The sequence below is a fragment of the Eschrichtius robustus genome, chromosome 19, assembly GCF_028021215.1.
Source record: "Eschrichtius robustus isolate mEscRob2 chromosome 19, mEscRob2.pri, whole genome shotgun sequence".
In the NCBI taxonomy this organism is placed as follows: Eukaryota; Metazoa; Chordata; class Mammalia; order Artiodactyla; family Eschrichtiidae; genus Eschrichtius; species Eschrichtius robustus.
The window spans coordinates 65,969,275-65,993,631 of NC_090842.1; the positions used below are offsets into that span (position 1 = coordinate 65,969,275).

Here is a 24,357-nt window from a genome sequence, read left to right on the forward strand (position 1 = left end):
AAAAGTAAAAAAGAGTACTACCATATGACCCAGCAATTCCACTCCTGGTTATACATCTGAAAAAAGCAAAAAACACTAACTCAAAAAGATACATGCACCCCAATGTTCACAGCATTATTTACAATAGACAAGATACAGAAGCAACCCAAGTGTCTGTCAACAGATGAATGGATAAAAAAAGGTGTGGTATATAAATACAATAGAATACTACTTGGCCATAAAAAAAGAATGAAGTTCTCCATTTGCAGCAGGATGGACCTGGAGGTTATTATACTTCGTGAAATAAGTCAGAGAAAAATACTGTGTAATATCACGTGTGGAATCTAAAAAATAAATGAATGTGTACAAAAGAGAAACAGATTCACAGACAAAGAGAACAAACTAGTGGTTACCAGTGGGGAGAGAGAAGGGTTAGGGCGAATAGGGGTGAGGGATTAAGAGATACAAACTACTATGTATAAAATAAGCTACAGGATATATTGTACAGCACAGGAAAATAAAGCCATTATATATAATTACTTTAAATGGAATATAATCTATAAAATATTATATCACTGTGTGGTACACCTGAAACTAATATTGTAAATCAACTATAGCTCAATTTTTAAAAAATGAATGAATGTGTGAAGACAGCAGATGTGTATTAAAATATCCCAGTGGAAATATGGAGGTATCAAAAATCCAATAAGTTTAAGAATCACTGTATGATGTTATCTTAAAAATGAATGATGAATGGGATAAAGTCATCCAATTTCCCTATTTGTATTCCAGCTTTACTGAGGTATGATTGTAAATTAAAAATTGTATATATTTAGTTTTTTAAAGAAAATTTTAAATAAACACACAAAATTGTTTTTCACTTCACCAGTAACAAAAAGAAGAGAAAAAATTATAATAGCATTGGGAGTTCCCTGGTGGCCTAATGGTTAGGATTTTGGGCTTTCACTCCTGTGGCCCGGGTTCCATCCCTGTTCTGGGAACTGAGATCCTGCAAGCTGTGTGGTGCAACCAAAAAAATAATAATAATACAACAGCCTCAAAATGTTAAAATATTTAGGAATAATTTCCATTCAGCTCTTTGGCAATAATAACAAAGTTATTGAATGTCATTAAAGAAGATTAATAAAATGGAGAATCACACCACAAAAAAAGGAAATACAGTGCAACTCTTAACACAATATATATTTACCTATGTTTTCTTCCCATGTGGCCATCTATGTGTTTTTGCTGGAAAAAGGCACAAGAAGGCAATTCCTACCTGCAGGTTAATATATTATTTTTTCTCTAGTTTCTGGTTACCTTGTACTTTCTTTGTGAAAATTCATCTTGCTGCACAGGTATGAAGCATGCACTTTTCTGAGTGTATATATATATATATATATATATATATATATATATATATATATATATGTAATGCTTTGAAATGGTTACTTAAAAATTATACAACATAGAAGTCACTTTGTCCACTGGCATTAAATATAGGGCTGTAAGTTCATCCCACCTTCGCACACCATAGAGCCTCAAAGTGCCCCCTTGAACCAGAAGATACCTCCAGTCATGGCGGGATTCCACACAGCATCTATGGCCTGTGGTTAAGATGATTCAGCACCAGGGATGTTTTTATCAAAAGTCTGGGAGTTGGAGGCTGGTGGCTGTCGATTATTCTCCTCCAAGCTGTGTCGGATCCCATATCCAAAGTATATGACAAATCCTAGTAGAGAAATAAGACAATGAGAAGGAAAAGCAGTTGCCCTCCCTGCTTACACATGCCCAACAGTCCCGCTATTATGGCATCTGACACAGTTTGCGGGGAGAGGTAGTAGAAAGAGGGTTGGGTTCAGTCACTCAAGAGGCCTTTTAATCCCAGAAAGCCACTTACCAATCACCATCCAGACACCAAATTGGGCCCAAGTCCCAGACGTCATCTGCATCATCAAGTAGACATTCACAAAGATGCTCATCAGCGGGAGGACAGGCAAAGCAGGGACCTGTGGGCAAAGTCAGTTATTCCCTGAACACACCACAGATGTCTGAGAGGCAGGCCTCTACCCCACATGCTCGAGAAGGCTCCAGTCCTATTCAGGCTGTGCGTTCAGTGCCTACTGAGGTTGGGTGTGTAAAGCACTGAGTGTGGATCAGGGAAGGGTCCATTAGTTTTAATGACTCCCCTTCTTCCCTGGTCCAGCAAAGGATGTGGAGATATCAAAGCATGCAGACTTCACGCACTCAGCGTGGATAGTTGGGCGCATAAGGTCGCCTACCTTGAAGTGAAGAGGAGTGGGGCTCTGGGGCTGCCTCCAAATGATGACAGTGACCCCAGTGACGAACAGTAGCAGCAGCACAGCCGCTGTTGTGTACACGGGGTCTCCAGAGAACACACGGCTGGGCCACTGGGCCAGGATCAGGCTCAGGACCGTCAGCAGGAGAACTGCAGGGGTCAAGGCGGAGGAGAACAGGTTCAACTCCAGAAGCCAAACAGCTCACAACCTTGGGTCACACCCCTCCCCAAAACCGCCCACGTCACGAAGGGCCATCATATCTCCAAGACGCCTCAACTGCCAAAATACACACTCCCACCCTATCCTCTCAATTTCAGAATACCACCAAAGAGAACTCCCACTGCTCACCAAGCAGCGAGGCACATCCATAGATAATCTGGCCAGATTTCCGAGTGGGGATGGTGTTGATAGGGTCACACAGACTCTTTAGAATCTTTGAGGTTCCTGCTTCAGGAACAGGTTCCAAAGGGCTTTCTTCAACTACAGGCTTCATCTCAGTTCCTTTCTCTGTTTTCTCAATCTTGCTTAAATTCTGGTCTGGTTGGTACCTGAATTAGAGGTATTAAGTCAATATTAACAGCAGCCCCTACTCATCCAACATCAAGCAGTCTAATCCATCTCTTTCCCAACTTAAGCCTAGCAGGACATTTAGAAGGCAGCATGAAGACAAACGACGATTATCTCCCCTTCAATCCCCAAGAGTCAAAGACCCCCAGCCAAGGTGTAGCGTAGTCTCACCTGAGGACAAGAACAGAAAAAGACACCAGGGAATAAGCAAGCAGGGTCCCGATTGACATGAGGTCCACGAGATCACTGAGCTCGAAAAGTAATGCCATGACCCCTAGAACGAGGGCACAAACAAGGTGGAGAGGGAGTGAAAAACCAGTAGAAATATCCAAGTTAAGAAAATTGATCAAAGAAGGAATGGGTGGGCTTCCCTGGTGGCGCAGTGGTTGAGAATCTGCCTGCTAATGCAGGGGACACGGGTTCGAGCCCTGGTCTGGGAAGATCCCACATGCTGCGGAGCAGCTGGGCCCGTGAGCCACAACTACTGAGCCTGCGCGTCTGGAGCCTGTGCTCCGCAACAAGAGAGGCCGCGATAGTGAGAGGCCCGCGCACCGCGATGAAGAGCGGCCCCCGCTTGCCGCAACTAGAGAAAGCCCTCGCACAGAAACGAAGACCCAACACAGCCATAAATAAATAAATAAATAAATTTTAAAAAAAAAAAGAAGAAGAAGAAGGAATGGGTATTGTTTATTTACCTGCAAGAGTTCCAGAAGCCAAGGTGGCCATGATGGGGGTGCGTGTACGGGCATGGATCCGGGCAAGTCCCCGGAAAAGGAGCCTGTCATCTGCCATTGAGTAGATGACACGAGGCATAGGGAACATGGCACCCAGGAGGCTGGAAGAGAAAAGGGGAACATGTGTGAGGACGTGGAGAAGCAGAACAGACTGGGGTGTCTGCTCCGTAGTCTACGTGGGGTAAGGTGTCTTTCCCTCTTGTCTCTCAATCCCAAGGGCTGGGATACCTGAGCATCTGACAGTAGATGGGGAGAAAGCTTTGACACTGACCTGGATGTAAGAGCACAGAGGGTGCCAACAGCCACGACATATCTGGCAGGGGCCCAGCCGACATGCAGGAAAGCGTGTGGCAAGGGGCTGTCGGGATGAATCTGGTAGTAGGGCACCATGAGGGTGAGTGCCGCCGAGACCCCAGAATATGCCAGAAAGCAGATGCAGAGCGAGATCACAATGCTCAAGGGGATGGATCGCTGAGGATTCCGGGCTTCTTCCCCTGCAGGATGGGAGGAAGTATTGGGCCAGGAAAACACACTGTGATGAAATCACAAAATCCCCTTTTTGGACTTCCCTGGTGGTGCAGTGGTTAAGAATCCGCCTGCCAGTGCAGGGGACACGGGTTCGAGCCCTGGTCCGGGAAGATCCCACGTGCTGTGGAGCAGCTAAGCCCGTGCGCCACAACTACTGAGCCCGCGTGCCTAGAGCCCGTGCTCCCAACAAGAGAAGCCACCGCGATGAGAGGCCCGCGCACCGCAACGAAGAGTAGCCCCCGCTCACCACAACTAGAGAAAGCCTGCGCACAGCAACGAAGACCCAACGCAGCCATAAATAAATAAATAAATAAATAAATAAATAAATAAATAAATAAATAAATAAATTTATTTTTTTTAAAAAAAATCCCCTTTCCTCCTGAACCTCCAAAAGAAACCCCTATGCCCAAGGGCAGCCTCATCTGTGCCCAAACCCCTGATGGGACACACAGTGACCATGTTACCTGTAGTGGCAATGACATCAAAACCAACAAATGCATAGAAACATGTAGCTGCTCCTTGGAAAATCCCATTGAAGCCAAAAGGCACAAACCCTCCAGAACCCAGAGGGCCCAATCTATGGTGAGAGAAAGAGCAAGAAAGAATGTGGGTGAGCTGTGTTCAGCCATCTGTACTGGACTTTTTGGTTAATACCACAAGTTCTGGGCTCCAGGACCCCGTCACCTGGATCCATCAGCCCAGATCTCTTTAGTCCCCACCATATTCCCAGCTCTGCACACGTGCCCCCACAACCGTTACTAGGGCCAAGGATACCCTCCTAACCTAGAGGTGTCATTGGATCCAGACGTGACCAGTTTGTAGTCCTGTTCTGTGAGCTGCCAGTTGTGCAGATCTCCCTTGACGAAGCCAGAGATGATCATGAAGCTGAGAACCAAGAGGTTCAAGCCTGTGAACACTTTGTTAACCAGGGCCGACTCACGAGCTCCCAGAACCAGTACTCCTGCGGGCAAGACGGAATATGAAACGTGCAAAATAACCAAATGCATAGACACAGAAAGCAGACACGTGGTTGCCAGGGGCTGGGGTACTGAGGAGTTGGGCAGTGAGCGCTCAGCGGGTATGGGATTTCCTTCTGGGGTGATGAAAATGTTTGGAACTAGACAGAGGTGATGGTTACACAACATCGTGAATGTACTAAGGGCCACTTAATTGTACACTTTCAGATGGTTAATTTCTTATTGTGACAATCGTCGCACAGTAGACAGGTCTATCAAATCATCACATTGTACACCTTAAACTTATACAATGTATATCAATTATATCTCAATAAAGCTGGGGAAATAACAAAATGGTTAATTTTATGCTATACGAATTTCCTCTCAATTAAAAAAAAAATCTTTGGGCTTCCCTGGTGGTGCAGTGGTTAAGAATCCGCCCTCCAGTGCAGGGGACATGGGTTCAAGCCCTGGTCCGGGAAGATCTCACGTGCTGCGGAGCAACTAAGCCCGTGCGCCACAACTACTGAGCCTGCACTCTAGAGCCCGCGAGCCACAACTACTGAGCCCGTGTGCCACAACTACTGAAGCTCGCGTGCCTAGAGCCCGTGCTCCGCAACAAGAGAAGCCACCACAATAAGAAGCCCGTGCACCGCAACAAAAGAGTAGCCCCCACTCACTGCAACTAGAGAAAGCTGCGCACAGCAACAAAGACCCAATGCAGCCAAAAATAAATAATAAATAAATTAATTTAAAAAAATCTTTGATCTCAGTACAAAGGAAGAAACTCATTGGTCTAAGTAAATGATTCTCCCCTGGGGTGATTTTGCCCCCCAGGGGACTTTTAGCAATGTCTGGAGACACTGTAATTGACACAATTTGGACGGTGGGCGTCCCTAGTATTTAGTACATAAAGGCCAGGGATGTTACTCAACATCCGACAGTGATCTAAAAAACAAAACAACAACAACCAAAAAAAACCTGGGACTTCCCTGGCGGTTCCGTGGTTAAGACTCCACGCTTCCACTGCAGGGGGCACAAGTTTGACCCCTGGTTGGGGAACTAAGATCCCGCCTGCCACGCAGCGCGGCCAAAAAAAAAAACCCTCAAATGCACAGAACAGCCCCACACACCAAAGAATGATCCAGCCCAAATTGTCAGTGGTGCCAACAGTGGGAAACGATGGTCTATGTCTTGCCTTCCTGTCTCTCATATCACAGACCCTTCTTTCCAGTCATAAGACCCCCACCATTCTTCCATCCCAAGCCTTTCCCACCCCAGCTCCCCCTCCACACCCCACTCTTCCCATCCTATCACTGAACCCTGTCTCACCCGTAAGCAGCAGTACCAAACCCAGAGCAAAAAAGTCTGGGTACTTGGCCAGGAAGTAGGGCACATGCAGAGAGAAAGTTCCCCGTAACACCTGAGAGATGTAGTTCCCAATCAGGCTGTCAAAAGCGGAGCTCCAGGCCCGGGCCACGCTGGCAGTGCCTGCAGCAACAGAAGAAGGAATATTTATAACAAACATTAATTGAACCCCTACCACGTGTCATGGGATGTATTTGGGAGAGGTGGGGGGACGCATACAAAATATCTAATCTCTAAGAGTTTCTTTTCATGGGCTGGGGACAGTAGACCCAGATGATCTACAAAATAGGTCAACTGTTTAATGTTAGGAGATCAATGTTATGCAAAAAAAAAAAGAAAAAGAAAACAGGTTAAGTGGGAGTGAAAAGTCTGGGAGATGAGGGTTGAAATTTTAAATCAAGTAGCAAAGGAAAATCCCATGAAGGCAACAACTGAGGAGAGACTTCCACATGGTGAGGGGGTGAGCCTGAGGGACACGCCTCCCTCTCACCCACTCCCTACACTTTCCTTTCCTTCTTTGTTCTAGGCCCCATAATCTAAGGAAAATAGGATAGAGCAGAGTAGAATGAAGTTGTGGGGTTTTCCTGCCACTATTACCCACTTCACCCCACAAGGTGGAGAACAAATTCCTCACGAATGAGTCAAGACCTAAATGCCACCTCCTAGTTTCCTGATCTTAAGCCCCACACATTCCTCCCACCCCCATCATCTCACCGATGACATAGGACAGTATGAGGTTCCAGCCAGTAATGAAGGCACACAGTTGTCCCACTGTGACATAGCTGTAGAGATATGCAGAACCAGAGCACGGTACCCGGGCCCCAAACTCGGCATAGCAGAGCCCAGACAACACAGAAGACAGGGCGGCCACCAGGAAGCAGATGACAATCGCTGGCCCAGCTTTGTCCTTGGCCACTTCTCCAGCCAGGATGTACACACCAGCTCCCAGGGTGCTGCCCACGCCCAGGGCCACCAGGTCGAGGGTGTTCAGACAACAAGCCATGCGACTCTCAGACTCTTCCCTGGGCTCCAGAGGCCGCCTGCGGATCAGCTTCTGACCAAATTGGTAAACATCCTGACACAGCATCTTAGACATAGTTGAGGAGGCTACAATCTGCAGAGAAAGCAAGACACACAGCCATCAAGAGCGTCCATCCACCCCTGGCCCTGGGAGTTCAATTCCACAGAACAATGGAGCTATGGGGAGCAGGTGGTAAAAGTACACATTGGGCAAGTTCTCTGTCTCTGAGCTTTGGTTTCTTCAAACATAAAGAAGACTTTTAATGTATTTCAAAGTTACTGGAAGAGTTGCTGGAAGAGAAGTGAGGGGGAGCAGATTATGTATCCCCAAAATGTGCCATTTGGGGATGTGGACTGTCTTGAGTTGAAGGCAATTAAGACCCAGCAGACTGGACTTCCCTGGTGGCGCAGTGGTTAAGAATCCGCCTGCCAGTGCAGGAGACACGGGTTCGATCCCTGGACCAGGAAGATCCCACATGCCAGGGAGCAACGAAGCCCGTGTGCCACAACTACTGAGCCCGCGTGCTGCATCTACTGAAGCCTGCGCGCAGCAACGAAGACTCAACACAGCCAAAAATAAAATAAACTTAAAAAAAAAAAAAACCCAGCAGACTCAGGAAAAGCTCCTTGCCTCTCCCTTAACTGCTCAAAATAATTTAGATTAGGAGGCTTATGCCAGGAAGAGAGATAACTTTTCTTTTAACCAGAGAGAACTTTTTATCTCAGAAAAACTTACCTGCATGGAGTGGCAAACATTTGCTTACCAAGCATTTGCTTTTCCCATCTTTCTGTGAGTTGTCTTCCCCTTGAAGCCCCAGATCCATACCCCCTTCTCCTTAGCTCAGGGTAGCATATAAGCCTCAATTGCCTGTCTTTGAACCTCAGAGTTTTTATGGGGCTCCCGTACGTAGGAAATTATTTAATCTGTCGTATATCAATTTAATTATTAGACTCAGCAAAGAACGTAGAAAGAAAAGTTTTCCACCCCTATAGAAGCAAAAACTTCCAGCACAGTGCCTGGCACACAGTAGCTGCTTAAATACTATTAGGTCAATGGATAAGAATGTTGATTCTTAAAGTGAAATCAACCAGCTTGGGACTTCCCTGGTGGCTCAGTGGTTAAAAATCCGCCTGCCAATGCAGGGGACACGGGTTCGAGCCCTGGTCCGGGAGGATCCCACATGCCGCGGAGCAACTAAGCCTGTGCGCCACAACTACTGAGCCTGTGCTCTAGAGCCCGTGTGCCACAACTACCGAAGCCCACGCGCCTAGAGCCTGCGCTCTGCAGCAAGAGAAGCCACCGCAGTGAGAAGCCCGCGCACTGCAACGAAGAGTAGCCCCCGCTCGCCGCAACTAGAGAAAGGCTGCACACAGTAACTTAGACCCAACGCAGCCAAAAATTTTGTTTTAATAAATTAATTTCAAAAAAAGAAAAGAATAGACATCAACCAGCTCTGCTGGTTCAAATCTAGCACTGTGGTGTGTAGCTTGTTTGATTTTGCATGAGCTATATGCCACTTTGTCCTCCTTTCTTCTATAAAACAGGGAAATTTATTATTATCATCTTTATTCCCTCCCTTCCTTGATGTGAGTGAAGTGACAGTTTAAGGGGCTCGGTGATCAGAGCAACGAAACCAAGTCCCTGTAAAACCGAATTCCCCTGCTGAGTTTATGATTCACCTCTCCATCCAAAACTTTATTCCCTTTCTTGTCCCAACCCTGTTCCCCTCAGGATTGAGGGGTATCAAAGAAAAGGGGGATTGAACTCAGGCAGGACACTGCAGGACCCTCCTCGTACAAAAGTTTTTCTGTGTCCCCTCATTGGTTTGTAAAGAAAGGATTTAGTCTCCTAGGTCTTCCCAAGTTCCAAAGAGCAGACTCAAGCAGTTACTAGTTAGGGAAGTGAGAGTATGCAGAAACAAAGGAAAAGCAGTACCAAATGGCCTTAAAGGAAAAAACAGCAGGGACCAACCTGCTTGACATTCTTAACTTGTCACGTAGGCTCTAAGTAAATAACAAAATGCCTCAACCATTGTTTTTGCTCTCTTCTAGAAAGAGGTTAAGGGATCACAAGACCTTGACGTACTAGTTTGCTTTGCAGGAACACGTAGATCAATCACAATCACCAATGACCCACTCAGTCACAAAAATGCTGTCAGGAAGTCTGCAACTGAGATCTTATCCAGAAACTAAAATCACAAAGATCACCTCCCCTTTACTCTTCTTTCCTTTAGAAACCTTGCAACCTGGCCAGCCAGCAAGGTGGATTTGAGATCAACCTATTTCTCCCAACTTCTCAAGAGGGTGGCACCCTCGCAATTGATAAACCTTTCCCTGCTCCAAACGCCAACGTTTCAATTTGTTTGGCCTCACTGTGCGTCAGGCACATGAACTTGGATTTCACAACAATCTCACACTCCACACATTTTTACACCAAGGATCCTGAAACCTGAAGCCTTCTCTTTCACGGCTTGCGGAGTGAAATTGAACTAGAACTCAGAGTTGGGGCAAAACGAGATGGAATTTGCAGGGAGGGACAGACTGTATGTAGCCCAGCCCAGGGAAAGCATTAAACCAGAGTGGCTCCCAGCTGCCTGGAGGGAGGGAGGACTAATCTTCATTGTGAATCAGAAATGATGGAACTCTGTTTCCTGCTCCTCTGGGGCATGAAATGTCTCCTCACTACAAGGCTGTAGGGCTAGGCTGACCCAGTGAACAAATGTTATCATCAGGGCGCTTCCGTCCCTGATACTCCAAGTTTTGCATTTTGGTTAAGAGCAAGCATTCAAACAGCCAAGCAACTCTGATTAGAATCTTGGCTCTGCCAACGCCCCTGTGCCTTTGAACAAGTCACTTACTGCTCTGGACCTCTGTTTTCTTCTTTTTCAAATGCTGCTGATGAACCCTTGGACACTGTTAGTAGGAAAGTAAAATGGAGCAGCTGGTGTAGATAAAGTATGGTGGTTCCTCCAAAACCTAAAAAATGGATTTACCATATGATCCATCAATTCCCCCTATGGGTAACTACCCAAAAGAACTGGAAATAGGGTCTCAAAGCGATATCTGTACACCCATGTTTACAGCAGCATTATTCACAGTAGCTGAAAGATGGAAGCAGCCCAAATGTCTATCCACAAAGGAATGGATAAATACAACGGGGTCTATACATACAGTGGAATGTCATTCAGCCTTAAAAAGACAGGAAAGGGAATTCTCTGCTGGTCCAGTTGTTAGGACTCCACGATATCCCTGCAGGGAACACAATTTCGATCCCTGGTCTGGGAATTAACATCCTGCATGCCGCCCGGCACAGCCAAAAAAAAAAAACAGGAAATTCCGATGCATGCTACAGCATGGAAGAACCTGGAGGACATTATGCTAAGTGACATAAGCCAGTCACAAAAAGACAAAAAATGTATGATTCCACTTCTATGAAGTACCTAGAGTAGTCAAATTCATTTGATTAGAGACAGAAAGTAGAATTGTGGTTTTCTAGGGTCTGGGGTGAGGGGGAAATGGGGAGTAATTGTGAAACGAGGACACAGTTTCAGTTTTACAAGATAATAAGAGCTGTGGAGATTGGTTGTGCAACAATGTGAATATACTTAACATCACAGAACTGTACACTTAAAAATGGTTAAGGTGGCAAATTTTATGTTATGTGTATTTTACCACCCTTTTTTAAAAGTTCAGCCAAGGACTTCCCTGGTGGCGCAGTGGTTGAGAATCTGCCTGCCAACGCAGGGCACACGGGTTTGAGTCCTGGTCCAGGAAGATCCCATATGCCATACAGCAACTAAGCCCCGTGCGCCACAACTACTGAGCCTGTGCTCTGGAGCCCGCGAGCCACAACTGCTGAGCCCGAGTGCCACAACTACCGACGCCCACGCGCCTAGAGCCCGTGCTCTGCAACAAGAGAAGCCACCGCAATGAGAAGCCCGTGCACCGCAACGAAGCGTAGCCCCCGCTCGCCGCAACTAGAGAAAGCCCGCGTGCAGCAACAAAGACCCAGCGCAGCCAAAAATAAAATAAATTAATTAATATTAAAAAAAAAAAAAAGTCCAGCCAATGATAAATAGTAGAGCCAGCTTCACAGAGTTGCTGGGTGTAACAACCCAAAAGCGACCTAATGTAAATCACCATACAGTCCTCCTCCTCGGCGCAAAATCCGCAATGCTCAAGTTTCTTACAGTCTCCCCTTGTACCCCCAGAGGAGGAATCCACAGATACGGAGGGCCAACAGTATACAGGAGACTGACATCAGTGGTCCACATGTCATAAACCCTATATAAGGGTAAGCTTTAATATTGTTTGAACACCAATCAAAAAAACATGAGTCAGAGCCTCCAGACACTGATGCAACCTCCCCCTACCCCACCTCTTCTTACACAACCACACACAGCTCCCAGCTCCTTCTGCTTTCATCTGGAACATGGGTCTTGCCACCCTCAGGCTGGAGCCAGGCTGACCCAACTGCACACTTGGAATGCAGAGTCTCTTTAGGAGGATCTGAACTCAGCGCCCAGTCTCCTGCAGAAGAGGGGTTGCCCAAGACTTACCAAATTCTTGGAGCAGGAACTGAAGCACTGGATCAGAGTCAGTGAGGTTCCGTTTAAGCTGTGTAGGGCTGGAGCGGATACATCTCTAACAACCAAATCTGGGAACGGTTCCACAATAAAAGACAACTCAGTCCCTGGGTGGGGATGGGTGGGGACGCTCGGGGATGGGCGGGGCAAGCCTGCAGGGATACAATCAGCCAGTTGAGCGTGTGTGGTTACCCTCAGGCGACCGTTCTGAGATGTGGAGTCTGTGTGTGGTAAAATACACACAACAGAAAATTTACCGTTTTAAACATTTTTAAGCATGCAGTTCAGTAGTGTTAAGTACATTCACATTTTGTGCAACCAAACAAGTTTTTCATCTTGCAAAACTGAAACTCTGTACCCATTAAACTACAATTTCCTCTTTCTCCTCCACCGGTTCCTGGTGATCACCATTCTACTTTCTGTCTCTATGAATCTGATGACTCTAGGTACTTCATTTAAGTGGAATCAAACAATATTTGTCCTTTCCTGTCACGCTTATTTCACTTAGCCGAATGTCCATAAGGTTCATCCATGTTGTAGCATGTGTTAGAATTCCCTTCATTTTAAAATAGATAGCTAGTGGGAAGCAGCCGCATAGCACAGGGAGATCAGCTCGGTGCTTTGTGACCACCTAGAGGGGTGGGATAGGGAGGGTGGGAGGGAGATGCAAGAGGGAGGGGATATGGGGATATAGGTATGCTATAGCTGATTCACTTTGTTGTACAGCAGAAACTAACACAGCAGTGTGAAGCAATTATACTCCAATAAAAATGTTTAAAAAAAATAAAACGCATTAAACATCATAACACACATTTTTCTTTATATGTGCGTTTACCTGGAAGTGAAATTGCTGTGTCATCAGGTATCTATAGGTCTGTTTTACTAAACATTGCCACCTTGCTCTCCAACGTTTGTGTGCCAGTTTACGCTCTATTCTGCAGGATATATGAATTCCTATCTTGTCAAATCTTGTCAAATCCATTTAGTATTCTCAGACTTTTACAAATTTTGCCAATCTGATGGGTGAGAAACATCATTAAAATTTTAAATTGCATCTCTGGGCTTCCCTGGTGGCGCAGTGGTTAAGAATCCGCCTGCCAATGCAGGGAACACGGGTTCGAGCCCTGGTCCAGGAAGATCCCACATGCCGGGTAGCAACTAACCCTGTGTGCCACAACTACTGAGCCTGTGCTCTAGAGCCCGCGAGCCACAACTACTGAGCCCGTGTGCCGTAACTACTGAAGCCCGTGTGCCTAGAGTCCGTGCTCCGCAACAAGAGAAGCCACTGCAATGAGAAGCCCACGCACCACAACGAAGAATAGTCCCCGCTCACCACAACTAGAGAAAGCCCACGTGCAGCAAGGAAGACCCAACACAGCCATAAATAAATACATAAAGAAATAAATTTATAAAAATAAAATAAATAAAATAAACTGCATTTCTCTGATTAATGAAGTTGGGCATATTTTCATCTTTACTGGCAATTCCAGCAACTCTTCTATGAATAACATGTTCACATCTTTGCTTGCTGGTCAGCTGAATTATTTTTCTTTTGCGGGGGGAGGGACACAATTCTACATAGTGGTTAGCAGCAGACACGCTGAACTGCATTAGTTTCGATTCCAAATGTGTCATTAACCGTTGTTTGTACTTGGATGTTACCTAAACTCTCTGTGGCTCAGTTTCTTCATCTGTAAGACAAAGATAAAAATAGTATCTCATAGGATTACTCTGGTGGTTAAGGGAGTTAATACATACTAACCACTTAGAACAGATCCTGGCATGTAGTAACTACTTAATAAATGTTAGCTACTCTCATTATCCTACTGGTGGTAAAGTGTTCTTTATATATTTTGGAGAGATTCTTTGTCTGTTATGTATGTTGCAAAAAATCTTTGTCGTTTGGCTTTGTTACCTTTTGTCATGCAGGCATTTTAAATTTTAATGTAAATGAATCAATTTTCTTTACAATTTGTGCTTTTCTTCCATGTATCTAAACATATTTTTCTTCACAGGATCATAAAATTGTCCTCTTGTATTTTAAAACTATTTTTTAACAAATTTAAGCCTTTAATCTACCTGGAATTTATTTTGTTTATATAGAGGCAATGATCTAATTCTCTTTCTTGCCATACAGATAGCCAATTATTCCAATAAGTTTCCATTTTTGAGGTCACTTTTCTCATAAACCAAATATACATATAAGCCAGAGTCTATTTCTAAGCTCTCAAGTTTGTCTAATTAATCTATTTTTAACCCTACAAAATTCCATACTGTTTTAATTACTATAGCTTTAAAATAATTCTTGATATCTAGAAGAGCAAATTCTCTTAGTTCTTCTCATAGCTGCCCTGCCTATTCCTGAACATCTTCTCATACACAGGAATTTTAAAATAAGTTCACCAAATTTCATGAAAAAATCTATTGAGATTTTTATTGGAATTACATTAACTTTGTAGGTCAATTTGGGTAATAATTTATAGTACATGTCCCTGATATTGAGCTTGTAGATGCATTAAAATGTTTTTATCTTGTTTGATTGTATCATTTTCTTCCATAAAAGCATTAAATACTATTTTCTAAATTTTTTTCCTTGGGTACCATGTAAATTTGAATGTAATTGTGAATGGAATTTTTTTTTTTTATGCAGTGTTTCACAGAACTAACCCCCAAGGTTTTTTTTTTGTTTTTTTTTTAATAATTCTACAGCATTTCTATTGATTGATTGATTGATTGATTGATTGATTGATTGGCTGTGTTGGGTCTTCGTTGCTGCACGCAGGCTTTCTCTAGTTGCGGCAAGCGGGGGCCACTCTTCATCTCGGTGCGCGGGCCTTTCACTATCGCGGCCTCTCTCGTTGCAGAGCACAGGCTCCAGACGCGCAGGCTCAGTAATTGTGGCTCACGGGCCTAGTTGCTCCGCGGCATGTGGGATCCTCCCAGACCAGGGCTCCAACCTGTGTCCCCTGCATTAGCAGGCGGATTCTCAACCGCTGCACCACCAGGGAAGCCCATTGTTTAATCTTTGACAGATGCTCTGTACACTAACGCCATCATCGTAGTCACCAATGCTGTATGATGATGTGCATTCAACTAAACCACACTTGACTGAAATTCGAAGGCCACCAAAGGCAACGTTATAAAGTATATACTCAATGACTTTTAAAACACAACCCTGGGCTTCCCTGGTGGCGCAGTGGTTGAGAATCTGCCTGCCAATGCAGGGGACACGGGTTCGAGCCCTGGCCTGGGAGGATCCCACATGCCGCGGAGCAACTAGGCCCGTGAGCCACAATTACTGAGCCTGCGCGTCTGGAGCCTGTGCTCCGCAACAAGAGAGGCTGCGATGGTGAGAGGCCCGCACACCGTGATGAAGGGTGGCCCCCACTTGCCGCAACTAGAGAAAGCCCTCGCACAGAAACGAAGACCCAACACAGCCATAAATAAATAAATAAATAAACCCAAAGTTTAAAAAAAAAAAAAAAAACCACAACCCTGATATTTGAGTAATCACTTATTTCATTAAAGAGGGAAGACCAAAAAACCAAAGAATGATACAACTCTGAAGATCACATAAAAATGTTTTCTGATTATGAACATTCATCTTTAATTTAGAATCTAGATGACACAGTCTTGCATTTCAGAGAGTGTTTGTAAATATTCTAAATGAAAGAAATGTTTAGAATTGTATTTGAATAAAATATTGTTTATATAAAAAAAAAAGGAACTCCCTTCATTTTTAATGCTGTATAATACTCTACTATTTGTACATACTACATCTGGCTTATCCATTCGTTGGTCAATGGGCACTTGGGCTGCTTTCATGTTTTAGCTATTGTGAATAGTGCTGCTATCAACAAGAGTCTATAAATATCTCTTCCAGAGTGTGCTTTCAATTCTTCTGGGTATAGCCTCAGAAGTAGAATTGCTGGATCCTATGGTTCTAAAATTTTTGTCTGCTTGTGATGGAGAAAATGATCACATATTGAGGTACGGGGAAGTCATTTTGGCTTATACGTGGTTCAGCCTGAACTCTGTGTGAACTAAAACAGCCTGTCCAACCCTCGCAGCCCATCTGCTTTAACCATTGAGGCAAAGAACGTCTGTTTTGAAGATAAGCAGGAACAACTCCCTTCTCATGGCGTCCATGTTAACAGTCCCTGGAAGATAAGGTTCCCCTCCCAGACTCCAGAGTCCTGTTGCCTCACTGTCTGTGTACTAAGTCTGTCTCTTTTGAAACCTTGATGGAATATACCCTGTCATTTTTGGTGTATGTTCTCTGTTCGGATAAGGTATAAAACTGTGCTGAAAACCATGCTTCAACAGAGCAGTTCCAGGAATTCCCAGGAAGTACCCCGAGCTTCCACTGCAGGGGGCACGGGTTTGATACCTGGATCCCTGATCAGGGAACTAAGACCTAAGACCCCCGCGTGCCGAGCAGCGCGGCCAAAAAAACAAAAACAAAAACAAACAAACAAACAAAACCCAGAGCATTTCCTCAGACGTATGTAAGAGGCTATACTACTGGGCTATAGTGCCCAGTTTGGCTCAAATAAAACTCTTTTCTATTCCTATTATAGATTGTTTATTGATTATTTCCATGGACGCTTGAACTCATTTGATCATTAAGGACCCTGAGAAGTAGGGGCTGTAAGACTGGGGACCCCACTCCCAACCCTGCTGCCTCCAGTACTCTTAACACTACTCGACTTTGCACAGCCCGCCCATGGCCTGAGACACTCAAATGCGGGGAACCCCCAAGCCCACCTGGGCCCCAACCAGGAGGAGGGGAGCTTAAAATCTCTGATGTTAACTCAAGCAACAAAAACATTTAATAAGCATGGTGCCTGCATCCAGCCTTGCACAAAGGGATGGAAGAAGATAAAGGGGAGTGCGACTTAGTCCTCTTCTTCAAGGGCCCCTTCTGCAGGGAGAGCTGAGAACCCAGGCAGGGAAGGGAAATAGGATGTAAGAGGTAAGGAAGGAAAAACCTGGGAGTGAGAGGGGAGCGTTGCAGCTGGGTGGCTGCTGGTGGAGGCTTGACAGGATTATGACATGCATCAAATAACACACACGCTAAAACACTGGGCACACACCACCAACCTGGGATTTAACTGTCATGGTTGACTGTTACATTAACTTTCTTTCTTTTTTTTTTTTTTTAATTTTTAGCTGCGTTGGGTCTTCATTGCTGCGCGCGGGCTTTCTCTAGTTGAGGTGAGCGGGGGCTACTCTTCGTTGCGGTGCGCGGGCTTCTCATTGCAGTGGCTTTTCTTGTTGCGGAGCATGGGCTCTAGGCACGTGGGCTCAGTAGTTGTGGCACACGGGCTGCGTTGCTCCGTGGCATGTGGGGACTTCCCGGACCAGGGCTCGAACCCGTGTCCCCTGCATTGGCAGGCGGATTCTTAACCACTGCACCACCAGGGAAGCCCTACATGAACTTTTGAAGGGCCAACCACACAAGATGGAATGAACTGGCTTAAGCTGTTGAGCGTTTTAGCTGGTTGTGTTGGGGACCCGCTCAAAACCCAAGAGTTGGTAGAAAGATGATTTCAAAGGGAAGACATTGAGCTGCAACAGATGCAGAAAGACTTCTCAGAGCTTCCCTTGTCTGACTCAAAGCAGAAAATTCTGGTAAGTAAGGCTGCCAGAAACTCCCACTTAGGGAGAGGCTACTCCCAAAGAGGCAAAGGTGAGTAAACCTATTACTGTAATTCTCTTCTCCCAGAGTCTTATAGCCTGAAGAAGGTGGAAAGACCACTCACATCTGCACAAACATTACTGCAAACTTTCTCATCTCCGGTTTCTTCTCTTAATTTATTTGTCTTTCCCAAAGAAACCCATTTGTTCTTCCCATAGAAGCCTTTTCTCCCTACCCCCTCCCCCTACTAAGTTGAGTATATAAGCCTGTAACTTTAATCATTTAGCAAGTTATACTTTTGTTAGGTCCTGTATATAATCCTTTCTCCGGGTAATTTGCCTTTGGTCTGTCTTTTTTGTAAGCTCCAGTCAAAGACCCTAAGGGGAAAGTTTTTCTGCTCCAACAGGGGCAAAGTTTAAATGCTTCAACAGTGCGATGCCCACGCGCCTAGAGCCTGTGCTCCACAACAAAGGGTAGCCCCCACTCGCCACAACTAGAGAAAGCCTGCACGCAGCAATGAAGACCCAACACAGCTGTAAGTAAATAAATAAATAAACTGTATTAAAAAAAAAAATGTGTGGCCAAGTAAAAGAAGTATAGAGTTCATTCAGCTAACATTGCCAAAGGGCCCACTGTGTGCCAGGCACTAAAATAGGCATCAAGGACTTAGAAGTAAAGGGCACTCCCCTCTTTAACAACAGCGGGACATTTGGAGACAGTTTATATGGAATCCATTCCACACACCTTATACTGAAATAAACTTCATATGCCTAAAGGAGTCTAACTTTTCAAAACAACCATAACATAATAGGAGAAACCATGCAAAGAGTTTAAAATAATATTAGGACAGAGATTTAAGCCTTGAGGATGTCTACCTCCAATATCACATTGTATAGAATTTAAAAGACCCCAATTGTCAGCCATTATCTTCCTGTTATGATTCATGAGAATGTAACTCACTTCCACCTCTGCTTCTTTCTCCTCACCCTCTCATATGTCCAATATAATTTACCATTATATTTAGTTCATCTCACAGTGACTTTGGTCAATATAAGAGATATGCTTACATTGTTTTCCTTTTTTCCTTTTTCATTCAACCATTACCCTGTGTTTCAAGGTGAGAGTGTCATGACCATCACCCCTCATGACACCCTAATTTCCCAGCCTCTCTCCTTCACATCTGAAGGGTTACATTGCCAGATGGAATATTCTTGGCCGGGAATCTTTTCCTTTCAACACTTTGAATATGTCATTCCAGTCTCCTGGGCTTCTTCTGAGAAATCCACTGATAGCCTAATGGGGGTTCCTTTGTAGGTTACAATTTTCCTTTCCCTAGCTGCCTTGAGGATTCTTTCTTTGTCCTTGATTTTTGACAGTTTCATTGTACTGTTTCTCTGAGAAGATCTTTTGCATTGAGATAATAGGGTGACCTATGAGCTTCATGTATTTGCATATCCAATTCTCTCTTCAGGTTTGAGAAGTTCTCAGCTAATATTTCTTTTTACTTATTTATATTTTTTTATACAGCAGATTCTTATTAGTTATCCATTTTATACATATTAGTGTATATATGTCAATCCCAATCTCCCAATTCATCAAACCAAGCTAATATTTCTTTAAATAAATATTTGTTCCCTTCTCCCTCCCTTCTCCATCTGGTTCCCAATTATTCTACTATTACTACTTTTGATGGAACTCCATAGATTACATAGGCTTTCTTTGCTCTTTTGCGTTCTTTCTTCTTTGCTAACCTCTATTCAAAATTCCTATTCTCTAACTCACTTATTCTTTTTTTTGTTTTTTTTATGCATTATTTATTTATTATTTATTTTTGGCTGTGTTGGGTCTTCATTTCTGTGCGAGGGCTTTCTCTAGTTGCGGCAAGTGGGGGCCACTCTTCACCGCGGTGCGCGGGCCTCTCACTGTCGCGGCCTCTCTCGTTGCGGAGCACAGGCTCCAGACGCGCAGGCTCAGTAGTTGTGGCTCACGGGCCTAGTTGCTCCGTGGCCTGTGGGATCTTCCCAGACCAGGGCTCGAACCCGTGTCTCCTGCATTGGCAGGCAGATTTTCAACCACTGCGCCACCAGGGAAGCCCTAACTCACTTATTCTATTTTCCGTTTTCTCTACTCTCCTGCAGATGTTTTCTGCTGCATTTTTTCATTTCATCCACTGAGTTCTTCAGCTCCAGAAATTGTTTGGTTCTTTTTTATGGTTTCTATCTCATTGTTAAAACTCCCACTTTGATACTGTGTGTTTTGGTGGGTTTTTTTTTTTAGATTTCATTGAATTTTCTTTCTGAGTTTTCTTGTAGCTCACTGAGTTTCTTCAAAACAGCAGTTTTGAATTCTTTAACTGCTAAATCACAAAATGTCGTGGCTTTGAGCTCAACTGTTGGAAAAGTATTATTCTTGTAATGACATTTTTATTTTCTATTTTCCTTGGAGTTTTGCATCAGTGCTTTCACAGCTGGGGTATTGTGTTCCATGGTGGTGTCCTTCGTTATCTGCGGTTTTCTCTTTGTATCAGTGTACACCTGTTCCACTCTTCTTGCTCCCTCTTGTGGAGAATTCTCAAGCTTTTACATCTTCTCTGGTCTTACAACTCGGCAGATGGCCTCCTGGAAGCCTCGTTTTGGTTTTCCAGAAGGTGGCGCTATAGCTCAAATTTGTGGGCGCCCTTGCCCATAGCAGGTGGCCAGTTTTCTGAGCATGCGCCCTGTCTACCAGAGCTCCCTTGGGTGCTGCTGGTGGAAGCTCAAACAAGGAGCCCCCGAAGAGTGGCGGGAGGCGTGGGTTTAGCAATCAGGGCTTTTGAGGGTGCTGGTGGACCCAGTAGGGAGATTCCCAGGTGTAGTACTCCCAGAGGCTTGTAAGAGGACCCCCTGTTGAAAGCAATTGCTTTAGTACCCTTTGAAATGCTTATCTGCCTCTTTCCCAATAGGCTTCCTCTCCCTTGTCACGGATGTCCAGCCTCAGTATTCTGGGTCTCCAGCGGTGTCCTGCCTAACTAGGGTAGCTGAGCACTCACTCACCACTTTCCTTCTCTGTGGTGGGAGAGGTGGCCTCTGGATAGATCAGCCCCACGAGATGTTTCCTTGGAGGGGGAAGGGGAAAGTTTATCTTACTGCCGCATTTGCTTTGACCAGACTGGTTTGATTGGCAGTTGGACTCTCCGCTGGAGAAGACTGGACTTTTGCACATTCCCTCTCCTGCTTGGGAATCTGCCTAGGTCAGTACTCTCCAGGTTCCCCCCACCTTCTCACCACCAGAGGAGGGGTCTACGCAGGTTCCCTGGCCCTGCAGTTTCTGTAGCCCACATAGACATCTTTCTGGTGTTTCCCAGATCCACAGATAGACAGGACTTCTCCAGGGTTCTTTGGGCATATGGTCCTAGATCCCACAACACCCACAAAGGTGCTTTTCTTCCTGAATGGATTTGTTTGTTTATTTATTTATTTATAAATATAGTTGGTTGGTTTACAATATTACATTAGTTTCAGGTGTACAGCATAGTGACTCGGTATTTTTACATATACTATGTGATATCACTTATGTGTGGAATCTACAAAAGAAGTTACAAATGAATGTATACAGCAAAACAGAAAGAGACTCACAGATTCAGAAAACAAACAGGTGGTTACCAGTGGAGAGAGGGAAGGGAGAGTGGCAAGTTAAGGGTTTGGGATTAACAGACACTAAGCACTATATATAAAATAGATACGCAACAAGGAGATACCTTAGAGCACAAGGAATTATAACCATTATCTTGTAATAACTTTTAATCGAATATAATCTGTAAAAATACTGCATCACTAGGCTGTACATCTGAAACTGATATAATATTGTAAATAAACTATGCTTCAGTTTAAAAAATGCTAGCATAACAAGTAGTTCACAATTGCTCATTTCTTAGCTTTTACTAGAAATTAACTTTTCTAAGGGTTAAGATCCTGGTTAATATATGTAATTAAGAAGGAAAACATCTTTGTGTGCAAGGAAGTTTCTAAAAAGTTATAAGGAATGGACATGCATTTTGTTAAAGGAAATTAATTTGTCCCAAAGCTAGGTTAAAGTGAGGAGGGTGGGAGAAGCACAGTACGAAATCTGAGTGTAGAGAAGGAAGTTACAGAAAGTTTGTGAAAACGGAACTCTGGGAAAAGAGTTCTGTTCATGACCAGGTCTGGCAAAACTGAGAATGAATTTAATTGAGTGAATAAATTTTAATATTAAAAGTAAGTCGCTGCATGGGACTTCCCTGGCGGTCCAGTGGTTAGGATTCCACCCTTCCACTGCAGGGGGCACGGGCCTGACCTCTGGTCGAGGAACTAAGATCCTATATCCCACAAGCCGCACGACACGGCCAAAGAAACCAAAAACCAAAAAAACAAAAACAGACAAAATACCTAATCTCAAAGAGTTCCTTTTCATTGAGTGGTGACAGTAGACCCAGACGGTCCAAAAAAATGGGTCAGTTTTATTTAATATGTCAGGAGATCAATCTTATTCAAGAAAAGAAAACAGGTTAAGTGGGAGTGGGAGGTCTGGGAGATGAGGGTTGAAATTTTAAACTGAGGTGTAAGGGAAAATTCCAAGAAGGCAACAGCTGAGCCAAAACTTCAAAATGGTGAGGGAATGAGCCTGTGGGACATGCCCCCCTCTCACCCCTTCCCTACAGCTCCCTTTCCTTCTAGGTTCTTGGTCCACCATTTAAGGAAAGCAGGATAGAGCTCAGTAGAATGAAGCTGTGTGGTTTTCCTGCCACCATTACATATTACATCACACAAGGTGTATAACAGAGTTCTCAGGAATGACTGAAGACCCCCCTCCTAGTTTCCCATAATAAGTCCTTTGTTGCCCCCACCCCTGCCATCTCACCAATGACACTGGAGAGTATGAGGTTCCAGCCAAAGATGAAGGCATACCGTTGTCCCATTGTGACATAGCTGTAGAGATACACAGACCTGGTACCCAGGTCCAAAACTCAGCATAGCGGAGCCCAGACAACACAGAAGACAGGGCGGCCACCAAGAAGCAGATGACGATTGCAGGTCCAGCCATGAACTTGGCCACTTCACCAACCACGATGTGCATGCCAGCTGCCATGGTACTGCTCACACCCAAGGCCACCAGGTCGAGGGTGTTCAGACAGGGAGCCGTGGAGCTCTCAGAACATTCCCTGGGCTCCAGCAGTCATCTGCGGACCAGCTTTGGAACAAATTGGCAGATGTTCTGACACAGCATCTTAGACACAGTTGGGAAGGCTAAAAAGATCTGCTGAGAGGGACTTCTCTGGTAGTCCAGTGGCTAAGACTCCATGCTCCCAATGCAGGGGGCCTGGGTTCGATCCCTGGTCAGGGAACTAAGATCCCAAATGCTGCAACCAAGATCCTGCAAGCAGCAACGAAGATCCTACATGCCGCAACTAAGACCTGGCACAGGGCTTCCCTGGTGGCGCAGTGGTTGAGAATCCGCCTGCCAATGCAGGGGACACGGGTTCGAGCCCTGGTCTGGGAAGATCCCACAGGCCGCGGGGCAACTGGGCCCGTGAGCCACAACTACTGAGCCTGCGCGTCTGGAGCCTGTGCTCCGCAACAAGAGAGGCTGCGACAGTGAGAGGCCCGCGCACCGCCATGAAGAGTGGTCCCCGCTCGCCGCAACTAGAGAAAGCCCTCGCACAGAAACGAAGACCCAACATAGCAATCAATCAATCAATCTAAAAAAATTGTTTTTAAATTTAAAAAAATAAATTAAAAAATAAAAATAAAGACCTGGCACAGCCTAGTTAATTAACTAATTATTTTTTTAAAAAGTGTCCATCCACCCTTGGCCCTGGGAGTCCAATTCCATGGAGCAAGAGTTATGGGGAACAGTCGGTAAAAGGACACATTGGGCAAGTTCTCCATCTCTGAGCTTTGGTTTCTTAAACATAAACAAGACTTTTAATATGTTTCTAAGTCACTGGAAGGATTGCTTGAAGAGAAGTGAGGGGGAGTGGTATCTGTCTACCCCAAATTTGCCACTTTGTCATGTGGATGCGTTGAGCTGAAAGCAATTCAGACCCTGCAGACTCAGGGAAAGCTCTTTGCCGCTCCCTTAATTGCTCAAAATAATTTAGATTAGGAGGCCTATGGCAGGAAGAGAGGTATTACCAGAGATAACTTTTTATCTCAGAAAGACTCACCTGTATACTCCAATAAAGATGTTAAAAAAAAGAAAGACTCACCTGCAAGGAGTGGCAAACATTTGTTTACCAAGCCTTTGCCCTTCCCATCTTCCTGTGGGATGTCTTCCTTCGCTTTGAAGCCCCAGATCCCTACCCAGTTCTCCTTAGGTCGGGGGAGCATATAAGCTTCAATTGCCTGAATGTCTTTGAGCTTCAGAGTTTATACGGGGCTCCCACACATACCAAATTAAATTTGTTAATCTGCCTTATGTCAATTTAATTATTAGACCAGCCAAAGAACATGGAAAGCCAAGTTTTCCACCCCTACAGAAGCAAAAGCTTCCAGCAAAGTGCCTGGCACACAGTAGCTGCTTAATTGGTATGAGTTGAGTGGATAAGAATGCTGATTTTTAAATTGAGATCATCAGCTCAAGAAGGCTATGGGAACATCATGGAGGGAAGCAAGCTTGTTTAACTATAAAGCCATAAATAAAAGCACGAGATAGGCCCCAGGT

At 44.7% G+C, this 24,357-nt stretch overlaps 1 protein-coding gene across 4 annotated transcripts; it reads right to left on the minus strand.

Annotated features, from left to right (window-relative positions):
- Positions 1 to 1,422: 1,422 nt before the first annotated feature.
- Positions 1,423 to 24,008, minus strand: LOC137752738 (cationic amino acid transporter 3-like). Of its 4 annotated transcripts, none has more exons than XM_068527528.1 (12): positions 23,903 to 24,008; positions 7,147 to 7,546; positions 6,397 to 6,555; positions 4,892 to 5,069; positions 4,573 to 4,685; positions 3,852 to 4,074; positions 3,542 to 3,681; positions 3,018 to 3,120; positions 2,628 to 2,827; positions 2,262 to 2,428; positions 1,880 to 1,988; positions 1,423 to 1,711 (listed from the first exon to the last, which is right to left on the minus strand). In XM_068527528.1, the coding sequence occupies exons 2-12, from the start codon at positions 7,526 to 7,528 to the stop codon at positions 1,593 to 1,595; spliced, it is 1,893 nt and encodes a 630-aa protein (XP_068383629.1). In that variant the 5' UTR covers positions 7,529 to 7,546; positions 23,903 to 24,008; the 3' UTR covers positions 1,423 to 1,592. The 4 variants fall into 4 exon arrangements, with proteins under 4 accessions (XP_068383629.1, XP_068383628.1, XP_068383631.1 ...); XM_068527527.1 differs by lacking the exon at positions 23,903 to 24,008 and adding an exon at positions 12,012 to 12,093; XM_068527530.1 differs by lacking the exon at positions 23,903 to 24,008 and adding an exon at positions 11,643 to 11,726.
- Between the last annotated feature and the right edge of the window lie 349 nt (positions 24,009 to 24,357).